Raw genomic sequence first — 21,805 nt, 5'->3', positions numbered from 1 at the left:
TAACAGAAATTTTTGTCAAATATATTCTTTACCATGAGAGAAATAACTGCATATAGTAAATGTTTCCTTGCTGGGCCTAATAATTTGGCCAGGTACTGTAAGTTGATTATTGTAATTTTTATGATTTTCTATAAAACTTGTAAAGTTCTGTAAAATATTTTAGGTACTAAAAGTCAAAGATCGTAAACTTTTACATAGCAGAACAAATCTCTCTAAACCCACTAAAAGACCGTACAAGGATATTCGTAAACTTTAACGGCATACCTTGAAAATAATATTCCGCAGATGTTAAAGTTCCTAATGTATATGACTGGCTCCGTCTGGAGAACAAATCAATAAAGTATATAAGTTACTAGCAATATTTGAGGCTCCTCCATAAAATTTCATGAAGGATGTCGTAAAAATGTAATAACTGCTAATAGTAGATTTCAATTTTACGCTTAAGTGTGGAGAAAATAAATAGCACGATATTGTTTTGGTCATACGTGTTAACATAATATATCTTTATGTATTGTTGACCTATGAAAAACATATCTCGGATAGTTCATAAAATATAAATTATACTTTTAGTACATAAGAAAATTATAAAGGTTGTGCCAATAAATATAACATTATATTTTTGCCAATTTAAATTTTACAATTAGGCATTCTCAAACATTTTTTATTATCCTGTATAGCAGCGTTTGCCAAAGTTTTTTGGTCGAGAAGCACTATTCGAGACAGACATTCTGTAGGGAGCACTTACCATATTGCACCTGAAACTTATATAGGTGTCACAGAGAACGAGATATATTAATTGTGTTGAGGGAGAATATTAACCATTACATTTTCTATTCACTTTATTAATTTTTTTTTCAATTGCAAACATAAGAAACTTAATTACATATAACGAAAAACAAAAATAAAATAAACACACAGATCCTATTTCTAAAATCTTCAAAAACGTAATGTCTTCATTTTAATGTAAAGAATGGCTGCCTTGATTTGCACAGGTTAGTAATATCTGGTTGAATTTGGGATAACTGCAATTGAATGTAAGGTTCCGCATTTAGTCGAGATCTATATTTTGTTTAAGTGCCACATAGGCAGAGAATGCTGCTTCACATAAGTATATTGTTGCAAAAAGAGAGAAGAATAATTTTCGCTTTATCTGACAAAATTTTAAATTCGTCTTCGAGTTGACACCAAAAATCTACTAGCGATTTACTTCCAAAATATTTTTTGATCGCAGAATCCGATGTCAAATCTATCAGGCATTCATACTGCTGAGATGTTAAGGAAATTGGTTTTTTTAACATTGCAAGATATGGATCTACAACCCAGAAGTTTTCTTTAATTTTGTCGTGGAACTCCTCAGGAAAATAATTATGGAAGTTTTCAAGCAAATTTAGCAGATGAGTGTGAAACTCGTTAAAGACAGCTTCAGTTATGTCTGATTCCAGTTCTTCTCTAAATTCTGTGATTAGTGGAAAGCTATCCACTTTTTTTATTTTTTACCGATTGGGCCCAAAAACTTAATTTTTTCCTATACGCTTGTATTTTATCATTGGCGTTAAAGGCAGTTATTATCTTTCCTTGAAGTGAGAGACTAACTTCATTGACCTTGTTAAAAACATCTGTTAAATATGCCAATTTAGTTAACCAATGCTCGTTACACAATCGATCACCCAAGCCAAAATTGCTGTCAATTAGGAAGGTTCTAACTTCAGCTCTCATTTTAAAGAGCCTAGCTAAACATTTGCCGCGAGAAAGCCACCTTACTTAAGTATGAAGAAGTGGAGACGAATGTATCCTGCCCAAGTCATCGGACATCGCTTGTATTCAGTGGTCATGATTTGATAAAATTAATTATCTTTACGGTTTCGTCCAAGACTACTTTTACAGTGGCTATTGCTACATTCCTTGGTTTTTTCCTTTATTCTTGAAATGACGCCCAACGTCCTTCCAGTCATCGCCTTCGCGCCGTCTGTGCACACATCGATGCAGTTATCCCAGACAATGCTATTCTGTATGAAAAAGCTTTCTATTAGCTTTTAAAATTTCGGTACAAGTTGTGTTAGTTGTCAATTGTTTGCAAAAATAGTAGATCCTCTTAAAAAGACTCCAAGTGCTGGTACTGCACAAATGCTATTAAAATTGTCAACCCAGCTAGATCTGTTGACTCATCTATTTATAGTGAAAACTTGGTAGATTTTATTCGAGAAAGTAAGATAGCTTTCATATTCTCTGCCAAGTCGTCGATAATAGATTAATAGCCAATAAAAATAAGTTTTTGGTCAGTAGTATTTTTAATACTACTGTACACTTTAATTATCATCATCTTGTAATTTCAATTTGACATGATATCTCACTGTTGCTGTCAACCATCGATTTAGGGGAGCTTTTTTTTCTAATATATTATCGCCATATAGTGGAGCACCTGTAGATGCTCCGCGGAGCACAGTTTGGGAAACGCTGCTATATAGGAAACTAAACAAATGTACTTGGTAGTAGTGGTACTTCAGCACTAGAAAAACTCAAATTACCACATAAAAAACGAAACATTATAATATAGGTATAGGAACATGGAATATGAAATCTCTTACCACAAAATTTGTAATCATAAGTACAAAAAAGGTCGCAAATATTAATGTAATATATTATTATAAATAATAATCTAGTTATACTAACGGAGACAAAGAAAACAGGAGTTATTAAAAAATAAATGGACAATACGTACACTTTCATAGAGGACCTGGAGACCTCCAGGTCGAAAAAGAAGTCTCCATGCTTATAAAACAAAAGTGGAAATAAAATTTGTTTGAATTGTCTAGAAAAAATAAAGGTGCTACTATAGTATGCGGTCTACCTCGAGGGTGCGATCTACCTGAAGGATTTGAACAAAATAATGAAATGCAAGAAAACTTTTTTAGAAAAAAAATTAGAAAAAAAAGTAATAAACATTTGGAGCCAAATAAAGACTTAATAAATAAATAAATAAAAACTTTTGTAAATCTACCAGGCCATTTTATTTGAACAGAGGGGTTTTTCTTACTTGTTTTTAAAATTAAGTTCAGCACTGTGTTCAATGAAATAAATGTTCTTACCAAATGTTAAAAATGTTTGTAAATGTTAAATGTTCTGATTGGCTAAAAATTGGTGTATAACTAGGGATGACTCTAGAAGGAATCCGGTTGCAGCATTAATTACTTTTGAAAAAGATAGCTCGGCATCACCAAAGATTTAGCAGTCTCTCCGCTTTTTATGAGAATATGAAGATAAACTAATTACTTATAGTTGTCTTGTAGTTTGCACACTTAAAATCGCATTAGCTTAAAGTACTTTCTAAGATAGAATTGCCGAACACTTCAAAAAATTTACGGAGGACGTAACTCTTTCACTACTCTACTACTGAAGTATTTTCGTTCCCTCAAAAATTTAACAAACTGTTCTCAAAAGAAAATATCCCTTTCTCTCATTTCTGCGAAAGAAAGATACAGAAACTCTCTACTCGGAAATTTATTGATTGAAAAAAAAAGTTAACTTTAGCATTATATTACTTAGAAAAGGTATTCTAAAACTTTTATTGGCACCAACTGCATTGAAGAAATATGGCGTGACGAATCTTAACTGTTGATCGTGCAAAGGGTTGAATTTTTCTATTTAAGCAGATAAATTTTAACTATAGTAATTTGGTACACCTTTAACAAGACAATGCAATAGGGTACAAGATGCTATTGCCAAAACGAAGATACGGCTAGTGGCATATTGGTTGTATGTTGAAGGAAATACAAAAATAAAAAAGTAAACTAACAAAAAAATGTAACAAATCTATTCCATTTTACCTACTACTACCCAGTATCTAAGGTTGAATACTTCTAAGTACCACACATACTTTTATTTAAAAAGAACACTTTATTCTATTTTTTTAATTAAACGCCTAACTTAAATGTTTTAAAAAGTAACATTAAAGGAGCATTATCTTGTGCGCACTAAATATACAACAGTGTTTATCCCATCTAAATAAAATTGGAAAATTAGAGCAACAAAGTTTAAAATCCAATAAAAATAATTGAGAAAACTACAAGCCTCCAACGCAGGTAGATTTAAAGCGCCATTCCTTTAGGTTAAGAGAAAATGCAGTTCGCAAGGCAATTACTAGAATTTATTTCCTGTTGTTTCAGATTAAATTAGAGGATGAATGGAAATGTTCCTTAATTAATGATCAAGTTTCGAGGCATATTGGTTTTCCCTCCCTTACAAGGCGAACGTCTTCTTTCCAAGTAAGTAAATAACTCCCACAGTAAATAATGATCTAATTAGAAATTTATAAAGTCGTTTGTTTAAAAATGTATTTTTTAAAGTTTTTTGTGCAATTAAATGAAAATCACAAGTACTTACGTATTTTTAGTTCCATATACTGCAAACACTGCTTATTACATTAAAAAGTACAATTTACAGATCATTAATAGTATCGATAATAAAATAATTGACTATCATTTTATTATTGTTCATTTAAGCTACATACAGCCGGAAAAATGAAAGATTACCCATGAAGGATCATATCAATCACTTATTTTGTATTTGCTGTCTTTTTCTATAAATAACAAATGTTTGTTATAGAAAAAGACAGTAAATACAAAATAAGTTATTGATATGATCGTTTATAGGTAATCTTTCATTTTTCCGACTGTATATGGCACAAATAGCCACAAGGTGTTGGCAGGGATCATGGGGAGTCTTCGCTTTTGTGGAATCTGGTCATGGATGGGCTGATAACTAAACTTATTAACGACGGGCATCATGGCTATTTGCTATGCAAATGACCAGGTAATTTGCACCCACTGCAAATTTAATGGCACAGTTAGAAATATAATTTAGTATGATCACTTTTACTAGTTTACTTCAGTATACAGTTAAATATTGAACTTCAAGAATAGAACTTAACATAAGCCCCCAGAAATCCAAAATCATAAAATTTACTAGAAGAAAAAATTTAAAGGGAATACATTTTCTAAATCTGAATGGTGAAGGTAGATCTAAATCCACTGAGTAAAATAAAGTAACGAGTAATATTAGACTCGAGGCTTATATGAAATCACCAGAGAAAATAAATAACCAAGAAAGTAGTAACTATGTTAATGCTAGCCAGACGCGCTCGTGGAAAAATATGAGTTAAAAATCAGATATATTGGATTTATAACATCGTGGAAAAACCAAAGAATACATACCCTTGATATGATGATCAAATGTGCAGCAAAATTACAATCTTCAAATGAAGCAAGGTGCAAATACTGCTTGCCTTGAAATTACAGAACCTCAGAGGGGTACATCAAAAGCAGTTATGGAGGACCTACTAGGCCTTTCTTCAAATGTGCAGCAAAATTACAATCTTCAAATGAAGCAAGGTGCAAATACTGCTTGCCTTAAAATTACAGAACCTCAGAGGGTTACATCAAAAGCAGTTATGGAGGACCTACTAGGCCTTTCTTCTTTGCATATCATTATAGGCAAGAAGCGAGAATATTATATTATAAACTGCAAGAAAAGCTGAGCAAGGTAATGGTTAGATCATACATAGTAACATACAATGAGACTGCAAGGCATTTCTAAATAGGCAACAAACTTTTCTGAGAGTATTAAGTGACTCCAAAACATATGGCACCCTTTCTTTAAAACGGCTAGTTTATCAGAGACGGCTTTAAAAAAGCTACCTAAAGCATCCGTCCTTTTTATGCTTTTTTCTCATATAAGTGTAATTATTTTCTATAACCATTTAGTTCCACAACTGTACACGTATCTTATTCTATGGATATATCTACTAAAACACTTCAGAATTTTGATCTCTGGTATATGCAAGGGAATGAATACATAATTCTGTTTAAATCCAACAGCCAATAATTAATGTTTTAAATTTCTTTAACCCTTTCATTACTGTGGAGACACATGTCCCAGCGGATTTCAAAAAATCTGCTGGCGTCTGTTTGTTTAGATATTCCTTACTCATTACGTAGTAGTAGGGTTATTACATATCACGTCTGTAACCTATAAATTAATGTTAACTAAACACGTGCATTAACAACTCGTAAATAATACAATTTTAGTAATGAAAAAATGGCTGCTCTGTTTTATTTAAACGATTATATATAATTTAGTTGCTGATTAAGACAGGTTAGTGATATATATTGTTTATTTTTGATATTGATTTTATCGATTTTACCATAATTTCCGAACGGGACTCTAGTGTCCCAGTAGAAGTTTATACCGGGTCGTATTTCTCCCATTCGTATTGTTTGGTTGCAGATTACCTCTGGCACGTAGACGTTATCTAATAAAAAAAGAGGTTCAAGAAAAAATTGAAAACCTCTCAAATATTTCTGAAAATGAATCCAAGGAAGAACCTTATGCCTCAGAGTCTGATTATGTACCTGGTGACGATTCTTCCTCAGATTCGGATGAAGTACCTGAGAATACTCCTGACCGTTTGGATGTAAATATAACTGCTTCCGACGAAGAAAGTTCTGATAAAGCGTAAATATCTGAAGAAGAGTCTGAAAGGAATGAATTGACAGCACAATGGAATGTACCAAATACAAACGTTTGTCCGAGAAAAGAAATTCCTACCCAGAGAAATGTGATAACAATACTAAATATTGATAAAGGTTCTGGTTCTGTTGATATTTTTCTAAAATTATTTTAAATTATTATTATTAAAAACCAAAAAATAGTAGCACTTCCAGAAAAAAAAAAACAAATATGTACGAAATGATGACAGTGATTGGTTGTACTATGGTTATGTGTTATAATAAAGTATCATATATCTCACACTACTAGTCACAAAACGAATCACTTTCGAATTCCCTCATAAAAAAGCTGTTTCAAGAGATCGCTGTTTATTCCTGCTATCTAAGTCCTACTATAATAATCCTGAAAGAAATGGTAATACATCAAAAAAATACTTCATCGATAAGGCGGGGACTGAGAGTTCCCATCAGTCATCATCGACGAATCAATGACTAAGTTCAAAGGAAGGTACTGCTTTAGTATCTTCCTATAAAGTCAGTAAAAAGAGGTATAAAAACGTGGCAACGAAGTGATTTTTTTCCAGAATATATATATATATATACGATTTCAATATTTACGCAGGCAAAGAATCCATACCAACTACTGGAAATCTAGGAGAACGAGTTGTTGAAACTCTAGCTAACACCATGCGGTCACCAGATGTGTGTCTATGCTTTGATAGATTTTTCACTTCGTTCATCCTACTAAACACCTTGAATTTTCCATGTTTAGGAACCTATATGGCCAATCGGGTAAACGTAGCCAAATTTGAAAATAACAAAATGTTAAGGGGTGACATGGAGTAGTTTTTAATTTCATCCGAAGGAATTTAGTGACTAAATGGGAAGATACGAAAGAAGTGATGCTGGTGTCCAATTGTCACAGTACAACTGTTGGAATTATCAACAGAAAGCTGAAACTGAAAAAAAGCTGAGTTTACTTGTCCAGAAGCAATTATTTTTACAATAATTTTATGGGAGGAGTAGATCTCGCCGACCGAAAATAGAAAGGGTTAAACATAATGTTAAATTAAGCTTAACATCCATAATATCTTTTGGTTGGTTCAAAGCTTTTAAAGAACCTTTTTCCAATATCATTAAATGATCATCCCAGTCTCAAACATATAAAGATGAAAAGAGGAATCAGACTAGAGGCACTTTATTTCCCAAACTGTGGTCGCCTATCCTGGAACATGCTTTTAAAGAGTTAGAGAAAGCTTTAAATGCCAAAGGAATCAATGTCGACGGCGGATTGCTCTTCCACTTACAATTTTTAGATGACAGTTCTGATAATGGATAACTTACAAGGGATTGGATCTATACTTACTGAATTAGATGCCACCTGTAAGGAAGTTATTTTGAAGATAAATTCTAAAACGACACAATAGTTGACAAATCTGGTAGTTCATAAATATAAATATTTAGATCATGAAATCCACATTGTCAGAACAAATAAACCACTGAACTGCAAATAAGAATCCCTTTAGCATGGGTCGGATATAGAGCTTTGTAAGACATCTTCCAGAGCAATATGCCAAATTATTTAAAAAAAAGATGTTTAACCAATGTGTACTCCCAGTCATTACTTACGGCATCGAAACATTTGTCTTAACACAGGTCATAGCAATCAAACTCTGAGTAGCCCAAATAAGAATAAAACGGTCGTTATTTAAACTGAATCTCAGAGACAGGGAAAATAAAAATAAGGGTAGGCTACATAAAGCGCATAGCATGGCTAAACAGTAATTGGGCGGGCCATATGGTGAGAAAAAATGACGAGCAATGAACCACAAAAATTATAGTGTGGAGACCACGAACAGACAGAAAAAGCAAAGGTAGATCACCTACACGATGGAGAGACGACGTCAAAAGATTCACTGGGAACTGACAAAACTGAAAGAAATTAGCGGAGGTCTATGTTCAACTTTTCACGCAAAAGGCTGGATTATTTTATTTGGTGACCTAAGAAAAATGATTTATTTAAGTTATTTTTACTAGGTCCTATTTTTACTAGAGATAGACTTGTAGACTGTAGATTGTAAATTGCAAAGGGGTCTATTGGCCTTATAGAAATTTATACATTAAAACCTGACATATCTTTTATGTATATCCTATACCTATCTTTAGTCCAATCGATTTAGGCTTCTAAGAAGGCTCATTATCCGTTTGAGAGAAATATTTGTTACCAGCTCCGGTTCTAAAAAGGTCTATTTCTGGTTTTATGGCGTTGACTAACAATTGCTATGCAGTTGTAGATGAAATGTTTGGCCATTTCTTCTACATTTTTGTAAAATATAAATGATACTCTGTCTTCCTTGCCCATTTTTGTTGCTTGTCTTTAGTCTGGAATATTTTTCCAGTAGGCTAGACCAAGTTTCTTTTTTTATTTTCGTACGTATAAAATGTTTATTGCTTTAATAAACAACTTATATGTACTAATAATTATATATAAGTTAATTTACCGATAACCCTGTACATCTGTCCGATGTCTAAATTGTATAATGATGGGCAATTTGCTGGCCCGCCATTCTCTCAAAACGATTTTATCGTGAGGTGGAGTGTCTGGAAAATTGGAAACCATTTTAAGGGAAGCAAATCTGGATAATGGGAGTTAGCGAATGTTGTAATTGGAAATGAATGTTCTTTCAATGGGATCAATAGTGCTTCAACTTTAAATCTTGAGAAGTATGCTTAAAGTATAGAGTTATTGTTAAGAGAAAAATAAGAAATAAGGCATTTTAGGTTTTTAAATTTTTTTTGCATATGTAATGGCACATTTAATTCACCAGTAGTGAAATTTTCAATCAAAGAGTTTTACCTGAATATTTATATATATATATATATATATATATATATATATATATATATATATATATATATGGCCTAGGAGGATAAATTCGTTAAACTTCCCGTGCTCGAATCGGTACCAATAAAGTGTTATGAATCATTTAGGCCTATCCCAGCCTCATCAGATACTTTGGCTGATATAAATTCAATCTCGGAAAGTCCAACGAATGTCTCCTAAACTTTGACCACTGCAGTGGTTAGCGTACATAGGTGCCACCTGCTTTGGGGGCCATGAACGAAAACGATTTAATAATATCGTTTTCTGTCCTCTGGGCTATACGAAGTGTGTAAAAGATTAAATCTTTTAGCAAAAGCTGCTATCGCTTTGTTGAAATTAAATGGCCAAATATATTTAACAAATTTTTTCTCCTGTATAGCCCGTATATATTATTTTTTTAATGAGTGAATATGCTTTGTATGAGCTACAGTTCAAGTTTGTCGGGTCGGTATTCTTATCCCCTGTCCGCAATCTTGAAAAAATGGGGACAAATGGTTCTCGCTTTATCTCGTAAATTAGCAAACCTGCCGAAAATTTTATATAACATTATTTGTAGCAAATTAAATTTTCTATAACTTTATTTTTATTACTTTTTACCGTAAAATTGAAAATAAAAAAGTTATAACCAAAAATAACTAAAAATTGTTAAATAAATTTTCGTTTCGGCTTTTTTCTGGTCATTTTACAATAAAATAATATCACAGCAATATTATAGGGAATTTTTTATAAAGTAATTTTCACTACAAATTTGTTTAATTGTAATGATTGATTTTGATTTTAAGCTTATATTTACCCTCACAACACATCAAAAAAATAAAATTGCGTCTTCTATGACATGCACGTTAGTTAAATTTTGTTTTTTTTTTAACTTAATCAATTTATTGCATCTTCTTGGAGCTCTCGATTTACCATCTTTAGAGTGATTTCAAAATAAAGTTCCTTTTTATAAAAGCTCTCCCGAAATCAATACGACGCTATAGTATACTGATGGACAATGATATCCTGATTTGGTAGATACTCAAATCAGGAAATTGCACTACGTTTGTCGATATTGATAGACTCAGAATGCACGTATCACATTTTGTAGTATCTGGTTACAGTTATATTAAATCTTCAGATGGAACTGAAATATACTGCATTTCACGAAATTGCGAATAATTTGAATACGGATTGAAAGCTTGTACTTAAACGGACCGCTGTGATGAGAAAGTTAATAGCCAATTCTCCCAATATTTAAAGCACTATTGAAGCCAAGCAAAAATACACTTTTAACTGATAATGCATTTTACAATGCTTTAGAGAAATATACAATTATACATTAACTTTGATCAAATAAAAGGCATATATCGAGCACAGTTTAATTTAATCTTGCCCAAGTACTTTCGAGCCCTAAAGAATCTTCAGGTCAGTGTTTGTTTGTCCTTGTGTAGTGTAGTGTGTTGTACAATTATATGTTTATGACATTTTATTCTTGTCGGATAGGCCGCAATTGACGAAATGCCCCTGAAGATGATCTAGGGATCGAAAGTACTTGGGCAAGATTAAATTAAACTGTGCTCGATATATGCCTTTTATTTGATCAAAGTTCATTTATCCGAGCATTCAACCTTATATTTAATTATACATTACGGCAAAACCAGAAGAAAATTTTTACGCCCTTACGCCCTGAAAGGTAACAACCAACTGTTGATAGAAGGAAATAAACCTTGGTTGGTACCTTACAGGGCGTAAGGTCTCCTTTTTCGAGCTGGTAAATTGTATGTTTCCTTAATAAAAAAATGCAATCCTTTATCATCGACCTGGTGTCTTAAGAATTATAATGTTCGTTACTATAATTATGTAATTTAAGTATCATCTGACCTGATTATGTGGCTAGTTCCAACAACTTTATAGACGTAAGTATTAACCACAGTTTCGATTTAACAGTCAAAATTCTACGCTTTTGTTTTCATTTTTAAACGGTTACATTTATTTGTCGGTTTTTTCACTAATGATGATTTGATGGGGTCGAAAACGTTCTGAAAATTTATAAATCCATTTTGTATCATCTTTAAAAATTTTATACAATTTTACAAAAAGAAGTTTTTACTTGTTCTTAAAATTTGTAGTTTTAGTGTAGCGGTCAAACTAGGTCACCATGGTCTTTTCAATTCTGATAGGTCAACCCCAGTTTTTTATGAATTTTTGGCTGCTGGTTACAAATTTCAACATTGGATTTCCTTGCGAGGGGTCAAACAATTGTTATTAACAATTTAATTTTTTATAAGGTAAACCCGGGGAAGTGTGTTTGTGGGGTAAGTGTGACTATACTATATAAAATTTTCTACAATTTAAGGATGCCAGCGGCATCTTGTAAGTAGAAACCTAATTTCTTGAAACAACGATCTATGCAAATACGCAGTTTGTAGAAAACAAGTAATTTGATATTTAACCGTTGGCGTATGTAAGTACAAATTAACTTGTTGATGTTACTGTGCAGACTTTGTTTACAAATTTTGTGAGAAGCGAGTATTAGGTGGTAAGTAAATATTTTATGGTATGCAGAATTGTTTAACAACTATATTACGTTGTATGTATTAAAAAATTGCCAATTTTAATTTTTAACTGAATTATGACTTAGGTCACTTACCCCGTTTATATTGCCTACTGGGGTAAATGTAACCACGTGTACTGGGGCAACTGTAAACTTGCAAAACTATCTTTTAATTTTTATCTACATTGAACATGGTGAGAAACTATAAACGGAAGTCGGATCGAGCAACCCAAAATGATTTAAATCACGCAGTATCAGAGATAAAAAGAGGGGTTTGTCCGATATACCGGGCACATAAATTGTATACTATTCCTAAAACAACATTATTCTACCATGTGACTGGTGCTCGAGGAGCTAAAAGCAAATCGCAAGGGAGGGCTCCAGCGATTCTACTCCAAGATGAGACTAAATTGGCCCAAGGACTAAAAACTATGGAGCAGTGGGGATTTATAATATCCAGATTGGAACTACTAGAGATTTTCGCGAATTCATTACCAAAAATGACATAAAAACTTCATTTAAGGATAACACTCCTGGAGATGAGTGGTTCGGGAGTTTTAAAAGACGTCACCAACTTAGCATAAAAAACTCCAAGCTGTGGAGTACCTTCTTCTTCTTCTTCTTAGCCTTCTGTCGTCCATATTTGGATATAGGCCTCTCCCAACTCCTTCCATCGGTCTCTATCCTGAGCAACATATTTCCAATTTGTTCCGGCTATTCTTTTAATATCATCAACCCATCTCATCTGTGGTATTCCTCTTGGTTGTTTACTTTCGTAAGGTCTCCAATGTTGTATTGTAGTATTCCAACATTGGTCTTTTTGTCTAGCAGAGTGACCCGCGAAGCCCCATTTACGTTTGGCAATTTTTGTTGCTATGTCCTCTACTTTTGTTTTGGATCTTACCCAGTCTTTCCTCTTTTTATCTGACAGTCGTATATCTAACATTGCTCTTTCCATTGTTCTTTCTGTTGTGGCTAGTTTATTCATGTTTGCCTTGGTTAGGGTCCAGGTTTGACATCCATATGTCATGATAGGAAGAATGCATTGGTTGAACACTTTGCTCTTCAAGTATTGGGGTATTTTGCGGTTCTTAAGTATCCAACTAAGTTTTTCAAATCCTGCTCATGCTAGTCTTGCTCTTCTAGTAATTTCCGCACTTTGGTTCTCTTTCTCAAGTCTCAGGATTTGGCCAAGGTAGATATATTCCTGGATTTGTTCTATCTCACTGCCATTTATACTTATACGTCAGGGGTCATCTGTGTTTGTCATTATTTTTGTTTTTTTCATATTTATTTTTAGGTCGACGTATTGGGAGCTGGCTGCTAGTTCCCCCATCATAACTCGGAGTACCTACTCAAGAAAGAAAAAGACAGATCCTTTTATCATCCAAGAATATTTTGATATTCTCAAAAAACTTAAAGTTTAGTTTTTTGAGAAGTTTGTTTTGCTTTAGTTCAGCTGAAATTAGAGAACAAGCCACAACTCGTGTGGAATATGGACGAAACATCCATTTCTCACGACCCCAAAAAAAAAACCAAAGTCGTAGGAGTTAAAGGTAAACCAAGTTCCAGAACTACTTCGGGTACAGAAAGAGAAAAGACCACGGTAAGGCACCACCACTAATCGTATTCAAGCGAAAAAATATTTGGGATTCCTGGCGACTAGATAACAAGAACTCATTTCCGGGAACTGCTTATGCAGCAAGACCCAATGGATGGATAGAGAGTAACGTATTTTTTAATTATTAAAAAAAAACGTTGATTCCTGCATTAGGAGAAAATAGGCCGGTACCATTGATATATGACGGTCATAGTACCCATATTAGTATTGAACTAGCTGAATTAGCACGACAGAATGATATCACAATCATCAAACTTTCTCCTCATATTAGCCACCTTCTGCAGCCTTTGGATTTAGCCGTATTTAAGTCTCTAAAAGACCCTTAGGACCAACAGCCTAGGGTAACCTAGGCGGAGACATAATACTGGCCTTAAAATCCCAAAAAAGAGTTTTTTCTGACGATAGGCACTACATTGAAAAACCTAAGCGTAGAAGTTATTAAAAACGGGTTTAGAAAAGCTTGTATATATCCATTTAACCGTCATGTCATACCAGAGAAAAAATACCATCCTGAAAGCCTAAAAAGATGGAAAGAACAAAAGAGTTTAGAAGACCAAACAATAGTTGTAGCTGAAACCGCAAATACTAATATGGATGCTATTACCGCCGCCAATATTGATCAGTCGGTAAATAAAGACCAGATCGTGGAAAACCATACAACCAATATTTTTGGTGCTACTCCAAGTAGTAGTTCTTCAAAAATAAGTTTTGAGGAGCTGCTATTAAACACTGTTAAACAGACAAATAAGCAAACCTCTTGAGACTCAAAAAAAACTAGCCCAGGGGCAGAAGTCGTTACTTCCGAAAAAGTTCTGAATAAACTTCCAGAAGAAAATATATTGAAGAACATAAAAGAAATAGAAAAACAAACAAAAGAAAAAGAACGCAGAAAGAAAAAAAAGCAAAAATTCAAAAACCGAAGGGGATTAAGAAACGAGAAGAAATTTTTAGGAGCTCAGAATCAGAAAAAGATTTGGTAGAATATGTTGACTCTGAGGATGATTTAGATCCTGAAAAATTTGAAGAAAACGAACAAATAATTGAGAAAGAAGTGCCAACAGTTGGAGAGTTGGGAAAGACCCGAATCGCGCTGGGTATTTGGGTTGTTGTAGAGTACACATCTAAAAAAAATATTAAATATTTTGGAAGAATTGATAACAAGATTGAAAAGGAATGGAAAATTTGCTTTTTAAGATATAAAAAGAGTAGTTACACCTTTTTTTTTGGCCTGATATAAAAGACACGGATATGATAGTTGAAGACGATATCGTAAAATCTTTACCAAAACCCGTTAGAGACAGAAGGGATCATTTTATTTTTTATGTAAATTTTGTCGGGTTGAACCTTTAAATCTTAAAAAGTTTGTAACTTGCTTAAAAATAAATAAATTAAAATTTTTCAAAAACTAAAAGATTTATTTTTCTTACAATTTTAAATTATTTACACTTGCCCCAAAAATAACACACGCTGTTGTAAGCTAAAATCATGGTCACGCTTACCCCAAATTGACGGGAAAGTGTAAACCACGGATACTTAAAAAAATTAACATAATTTTCACATCTGATGTTACGAACGTGCCCAAATTTAAGTATATGTAGTAAAGTCCGTAAGCATTTTAGGAAAAAAGATCATGACTTAAAACATCTCTTAAATCATGCAAAATATGTCATAAAAATCATCTAACTGAAAACTAATTCACACTTCGACTGGTTCACCTTAAGGCTCAAGCTCGTAAAATAAAAGGGATAAAAAAGTTTTCAAATAAAATTTTTTTGCTTAAAAAAAAAGAAAATGATGTTTACTACACGTTAATCCAATATCTGAACCTTAAAATATTGTAAAATTAATGCAAAATGGTTGCAAAATAAGTAACTCAGCTTCTATACATACAAATGAGTTTTACAAAAACTCATTTTAAAGTTAAACTTATAGACTTTTCAACAAATAGCTATGTTGGAATATCTCCAATATATAATTACTCCATTCCCTTCTATTTTACAAAACTGTTACAAAATAACTTTACGTTACGTCACGCCTGCCTTTAGATCTCAAACCTTTGTACGTTAACGAATGACATAAGACATTTTCAAGTTATTCTCGCGCTACTCTCCAAAAAATACACACTCACTCGATAACTCTATAGTTAAAAAACTATCACTCAACATTTTTTTAAGAAAAACAAGTTGTATTTTTGGTAGCCGAGCTTGGAAGCCTCAATCAAGCTTTAATTTTTATCGAGGGGTTAGCGCGGGTTCCTTTATGCTATGAGCTGATATTGAGCCTTAGAGCGCGCTATTAAAATATCGGCATCTTGGCCAAAAATAAACCTACGAACATTTTTATAAGCTCAAAATGTTCCTTTTGAGTTCGTCTATTATTACCATTAATTCAAGTATAAGTGTTTATTGCTAAATTTGCTTAAAACCCTTATAAACAAATTAATTTTCAATTTTTTTTAAGAAAATTACAATTTCAAACGGTTTAGTAAATTTTGTTTGAAAGTCTATAAATTAAGCTTAAAAATGAGACTTTGAAAAGCTTTGAAAAGCTTTCGCATATGCAAAAACTGAGTTACGATCGAAAAATCTTCGAAAAATACTTAATATTCAACCATTTTGCACTAAGTTTACAATATCTCGAGTTCTAATTATTGAATTTAAGTTAAGTAAACGCCATGTTCTTTTTTTTTTCAAAAAACAAATTTTATTTGAAATTTTTTTTTATTTCTTTTAGTTTACGATCTAGTATCATATAAACAATTATATTGTTTATAACAGTAATTGTTTGACTGCTCGAAATGAAATCCACCCTCAAAATCGATCAGAATTGAAAAGACCACGGTAACCTAGGTGGCCCCAGACTATTTATTTAATGAGGCATTTACAATACTATACCTTATTAGACATATAACATATTATAAGTTGTAACATATGTGTTACAAATGCTGTTAAACCGCTTTATTCCAGCTGAAAATTTAAATTTCGATAACTTCGTATTTGTAAAATTTCAAATAAAAAAATCATGTCTCTTGTGTATACCTTTTTATGCACTCTTTTCATATCTATACAATGTACCTCCATATCTTATAATATTCTTTTTTACTTTTTAAGATAGTCTTCAAATCCACTCTCTTTTTTATTCAAGTCATAGGTGATCCACATTATTCAGGCGCTGATGTAAAAAGACTTTTTGACGGGGATTATTATGTATAAATCATATTCAATATTCACGACTCGATTTTACAAAATAAGTACCAGACGTCTAAAAAATTCGCTGATATCTTGGAAATATTTCATGAACAGATATGCAGTATATTCAAAATTGACAGGTGGTTAACGACCAGCTTGGTCTGGCGCTGGGGTTGAAATATTTACACTTTCCAAGTTAAGCGGTTTTGCGGTGTTTATTAAATATTAACAAAGTTTCAAATTGGCTGCTAACTTATAAATTAGTATCTAATTATGAGTAAGTTCGTTATGTAGCGAGAACAGAAGTCTGAAAATAGGTAAACATGTACCTAATTGATTTAACTAAAAATAGACAAAAATGCTATTTAAAAGCTGCTAAAAAGTTTTTGATAGTGGTAAAATTTAGCTTCCCGTTGCAGTAGCTTTTATACTGGCCTTGTCCTTTACCTTTCTCTTTATAGTGAAATGCTGAGGCGAGCGTCTCGTAACTAACGCCACAAGATGGCGTCGTCACTAGTGGCGTTATAAAATAGCTGGTCTTCACGTCGATTCGCTAGTTTCGATTATTTCGTTTGTCATCTAGTCATCATATATTTACGCTAAGTAGGTTTAAATTAAAAACTACATAAAAAACTAACAAAATACAAAAATTAATTAAAAAAACAAATAAAAAGTATATCTGCCAATAAATGATAGTTAAACAAACAGAAAAATAAAGATCGATAATAAAATTCGATTCGTAACGATTCCCGAGCATCAAAATTCATCATAAATGTCAAAAGTAATAAATGTCATCCCATCCAATTCGAACAATATAAAATCGTGGTACAGTCTGTCCCAAACCCTTCTTTCAGTGCGTCACTAATTTTGACATAATATAGGATTTTAAGAATGTCGAGAATTATTACATGTCATTTTAGTTAAATTTGACAGTTGCAGGATCTTAATCCCTCTTTTTCTAATTGAAAATAATTTAATAATTTTAATATTAGTCTTTGTTCTTTCTCGATATATCTCGGCATATTTAAAATATTTTTATGACAGTAAATATAATATTAAATTTTCACTGTAAAATGTCTGATAAAGACATTTATAGAATAATATAAACATTATATTATTCTATTTTTTAAATAAAATCAATAAATCACTAAAATGTTTATGTAAAGGAAAATATTTCAACTGGATTTTGTTATAGTAAAAGATAATCTTATGCCAATTTTAGGTTTAAAATTAGATTTAGATTTGATACAAAGAGTAGATAACATAGATTTAAATATAACAAAAGGTGACTTTATTAAACAAAATATTAATGTATTCACTGGATTAGGTGACTGTCCTCAAAAATGTAAACTAAAACTTAAAGAGAATTTTGTTCCCGTGACTAAGCCCCCGTGAAGGATCCCTTTAGCCATTAAATAGAGATTAACAAATCAACTGTTAGATTTAAAAAAACGTCGTTGAGAATTTTGGTTATTGTTTGAAAAACCTGATAAAACATTAAGAATTTGTTTGGATCCTAGAGATTTAAACCAAGCACTTAAAAAGGAATATTGTTTAATACCTACTATTGAAGAGATATGCATTAAGTTAAAAAACAAATATTATTTTTCTGTTTTAGACTTTAAAGAGGGATTCTATAAAGTTCAGCTTGATGAGAGGTTCAGTAGAGTTTTTCCATTTGAAACTCCTTTTAAAATTTTGAAATTTGATAGACTTCCATTCGGACTTAATATTTCTCCTGAATTTTTTTAAGGAATTACCTTAGAAAACTTTGGTGATATTGATGGAGTTCTCATCTACTTTGATGATCTTTTAATATTTGCAGATAGTCTTAAAGAATATGATAAAATCCTTAATAAAGTATTAGAAGGTGCTAGAAATATTGGAGTAAAATTTAATCCTAATAAGATACATTTTAGAATGTCTGAAGTAAAATATTTGGGAAATGCATTCGATAAAGATGGTATGAAACCTGACTTAGATACAGTTAAAGCTATTATAAATTTGAGAGAACCCAATAATAAGAAAAAGTTACAAAGATAACTGGGCATGATCAATTATCATCGCAATTTTTATCAAATTTATTAGATGTATCAGCCCCATTAAGAGAATTGTTAAAAAAGAGTACAGTTTGGATATGGACTAGAAGTCACATATACTAATTTAATTTAATAAAAAAGTTAATTTACTCACCCCCAGTTCTTGTAAATTTTGATGAAAATAATCCAATAATAATTCAAATAGATTCAAGTCAAAATGGTGTTATTGCAAATATTATTATAAAACCTTAAACCTGTATCTTTTGCTTCTAGATCTTTAACCAATTGTGAAACCAGATTTAGCCAGATTGAAAAGGAACTAAATGCAATTCTATTTTCTTGTACTAAATTTCATAATTATATTTATAATAGAGAAGTTAAGATTTTCACAGATCATAAGCCATTGATTTCGATAATGAAGAAAGGCATAGCAGAAGTAGACTCTCCTAGATTACAACGTATAAAGATGAAATTACATACATTACGTACAAAGGAAAGTACATACAATAAATATAACAGAAGAAAGAAGGAAGAGGAATTTATAGCTGAGACTAAATAGGATAATAAACGTCAAATGTTAAGAGATTTTTGCGAAAAAGGGTGGCCGTCATGCGCATCGAAGGTGCCTTACATGCTAAACGATTATTTTAATATTAGGCATGACGTTTTTTCATAAAATGCTTTGATATTTTATAGGGACAGAGTTATAGTTCCGGATTCTTTACGGCATAGGATGTTAAAATTGCTTCATGAAACACACTTTGGGGTTACAAAAATACAGCAAACAGCGGGACAGTTATTGTTCTGGTCAAATATGAATAAGGACATAGTGGATTTGGTTAGAAATTGTGATGATTGTTAGAAATATCAGAGAAATAATGTTAAAAAGCCGTTAATACTAAGAGAAAATCCAGAACTGCCATTTTAAATGCTAGCGGCTGATATTTGTGAATTTGGAGGAGCATCTTATTTAATCGTAATGAATTATATCACAAAGTGGATTGAAATTGTTCCGTTACAGTCCAAAACATCCCAGTCAAAAATAAATTCGTTAAGACTATGTTTGCCACTCACGGGATTTCTTTGAAAGTTGTATCTGATAATATTCTTTTTGGCACTAAGGAATGTCGAGAATTCTCTAAGGAATGGAACTTTAAATTTGTGACATCTAACCCTAGATATCCTAGAGCAAATGGGCAGGCACAATGAGCCGTCCAGATAGCTAAAAATATTTTCAGGAAGTGTGAAGATCTTCAGTTAGCCTAATTAGAATATAGGAACACATTACTATTAGGATCAGATAAATCCCCAGCACAACTCTTGAATAGTCGTAGACTTAGAGGCACACTTCCAGTTTTACATGAAACATATTTACCAGAACAGGTAGACCTAAAAAATGACCTAAGAAAAGAATAAATTGGATATATTAAAAGAAAATTGTACAAGTACTACTATGATGGAAATACATCTACAAAAGAAGAATTAAGTGTAGGGGATAATGTGGATATAAGAGAAGTATACACAGTAGACTGTGTATACTGCGTATAAACTTATTTTTATTTATTACAAATTTCTGGATAACCGATAAATTACATAATATAACATGGTGACACAAGAATATTTAGCTAGTCCCAAATTTGAATAAGAATATAGATAAAAAATATAAACTTCCTTTGTAATAAACTTACAAAAAGTACCGAATGTTCTTAAAGTTACTTTAACTTTTTGAAAATGACAAATTATAACTATCTTGTAAATCAAGCTTTATATTCCTACATTCAAGCAACACAAATGCAAACCCTGCTTTATGTTTTGACATTAACACAAACCTAACTTCAACCGTAAAACTTTTTAGTGGCAATTTTGCTTCAAGCAACTTCGAAACAAACTGCTGTTGAAATACATGCATTATGCATACGGATCTCTCTGCACATTTACATACTGAGAGTTGCAACCGAATCATTGAATTGCTCAAAAAGTGTCACGCCGAATACCCTTTTAGAAAGTTTTTCGGCAAATGCAACAGTGAGAATAGTCTTATGAATGCGTGTTTAAAGCAAGAAAGACTGGCGAGAAGGGACAGAAATATGGAAAAATCTAAAGAGATGAAAAGAAAGCTTCGGGAGATGAGTTTAAATGAATTAGAGGAAGAAAGTTAATGTTTGTAATGTCAGTGTAATCGTTTCCAATAATGTAGGCAAAATTGTGCTTAAAAGTATTCATGACAATAATTTATGTATTTTGTTACATTCTTATGTATTGTAATATAATCAAGAAAAATTTTAAGATTTTGCTATAATTTATGCAGTTTTTAAGTGTTGTTTACATTATTTAGTTTAACTTTAAAGAAGTTAAAATAATTTGCAAAAGGAATAAAAGAGATAGCTAGAAAAATAATTAAAAACATGAAAGCAGCTTACATATACAAAGAGGTAAAAAGTTTCTACCAAGAAGTTAAGAAATCTAGAGAAACTAAAAAGAATAATACAAATTGCAGAAAAAAGAAGGTTTACTTCTAGTAACTACAGAAAAATTAAATAGATGAGTGGATTACTTCGAAGTAACTACTAATGGAGTGGATAACTTCGAAGTATTTTAACTACTAATAAATACAGACCAACAAGCAGATTTGAAGAAAAATGAGAATTGGCAAAAATATAATAGGGACGTGTGACGAACCAAAGCTAAAGCTAAAGAAATAATAAGAGACCTAAAAAATATTAAGAGGGTAGAAGAAAGTGGCATGTCAGCTGATATTTTCAAGAATGGCGGTGAAAGACTGCAAAAAATTCTTCCGGTTGATATAATACTACTTAGAGAAAATGCCGAAACAATGGAATAGCACTCTTATTTTTCCGATTTACAAAAAAGACCACAAATGGTGCAAGCACCATAGAGGTATAGCACTATCAGAACTGGTCTATAAAATACTTAAAAAAATTATTAGAGAAATATAGGAGAAAGGCAGGGAGTATTTTGACGAGGAAAAACAATTCTATAAATCGAAAGATGTTTTGTGAGGCCATTAGAACATTAG

The 21,805-nt window shown here is 32.0% G+C and overlaps 2 protein-coding genes across 2 annotated transcripts in view; both read left to right on the top strand.

Annotated features, from left to right (window-relative positions):
* Window positions 1-4,181: 4,181 nt before the first annotated feature.
* Window positions 4,182-21,805, top strand: part of LOC140448094 (probable G-protein coupled receptor CG31760) — a 412,547-nt gene continuing 394,923 nt past the window's right edge. The window contains exon 1 of the mRNA XM_072541150.1: window positions 4,182-4,262. The gene's annotated coding sequence lies outside the window, so the exon portion shown is untranslated. The remainder of the gene's footprint in view (window positions 4,263-21,805) is intronic.
* LOC140448614 (COX assembly mitochondrial protein 2 homolog) lies at window positions 20,591-21,040 on the top strand. The gene has a single exon (XM_072541711.1). The coding sequence runs from the start codon at window positions 20,679-20,681 to the stop codon at window positions 20,925-20,927; it is 249 nt and encodes an 82-aa protein (XP_072397812.1). The 5' UTR covers window positions 20,591-20,678; the 3' UTR covers window positions 20,928-21,040.

Source organism: Diabrotica undecimpunctata, chromosome 8, assembly GCF_040954645.1.
Source record: "Diabrotica undecimpunctata isolate CICGRU chromosome 8, icDiaUnde3, whole genome shotgun sequence".
Lineage (NCBI taxonomy): Eukaryota > Metazoa > Arthropoda > Insecta > Coleoptera > Chrysomelidae > Diabrotica > Diabrotica undecimpunctata.
The sequence above is the reverse complement of the archived record's forward strand: the minus strand, read 5'-3'. Positions and strand labels throughout refer to the sequence as shown.

Excerpts from the sequence above, each read along its gene's own strand:
- LOC140448614 (XM_072541711.1), top strand. The coding sequence starts at position 20,679 with ATGCATACGGATCTCTCTGCACATTTACATACTGAGAGTTGCAACCGA.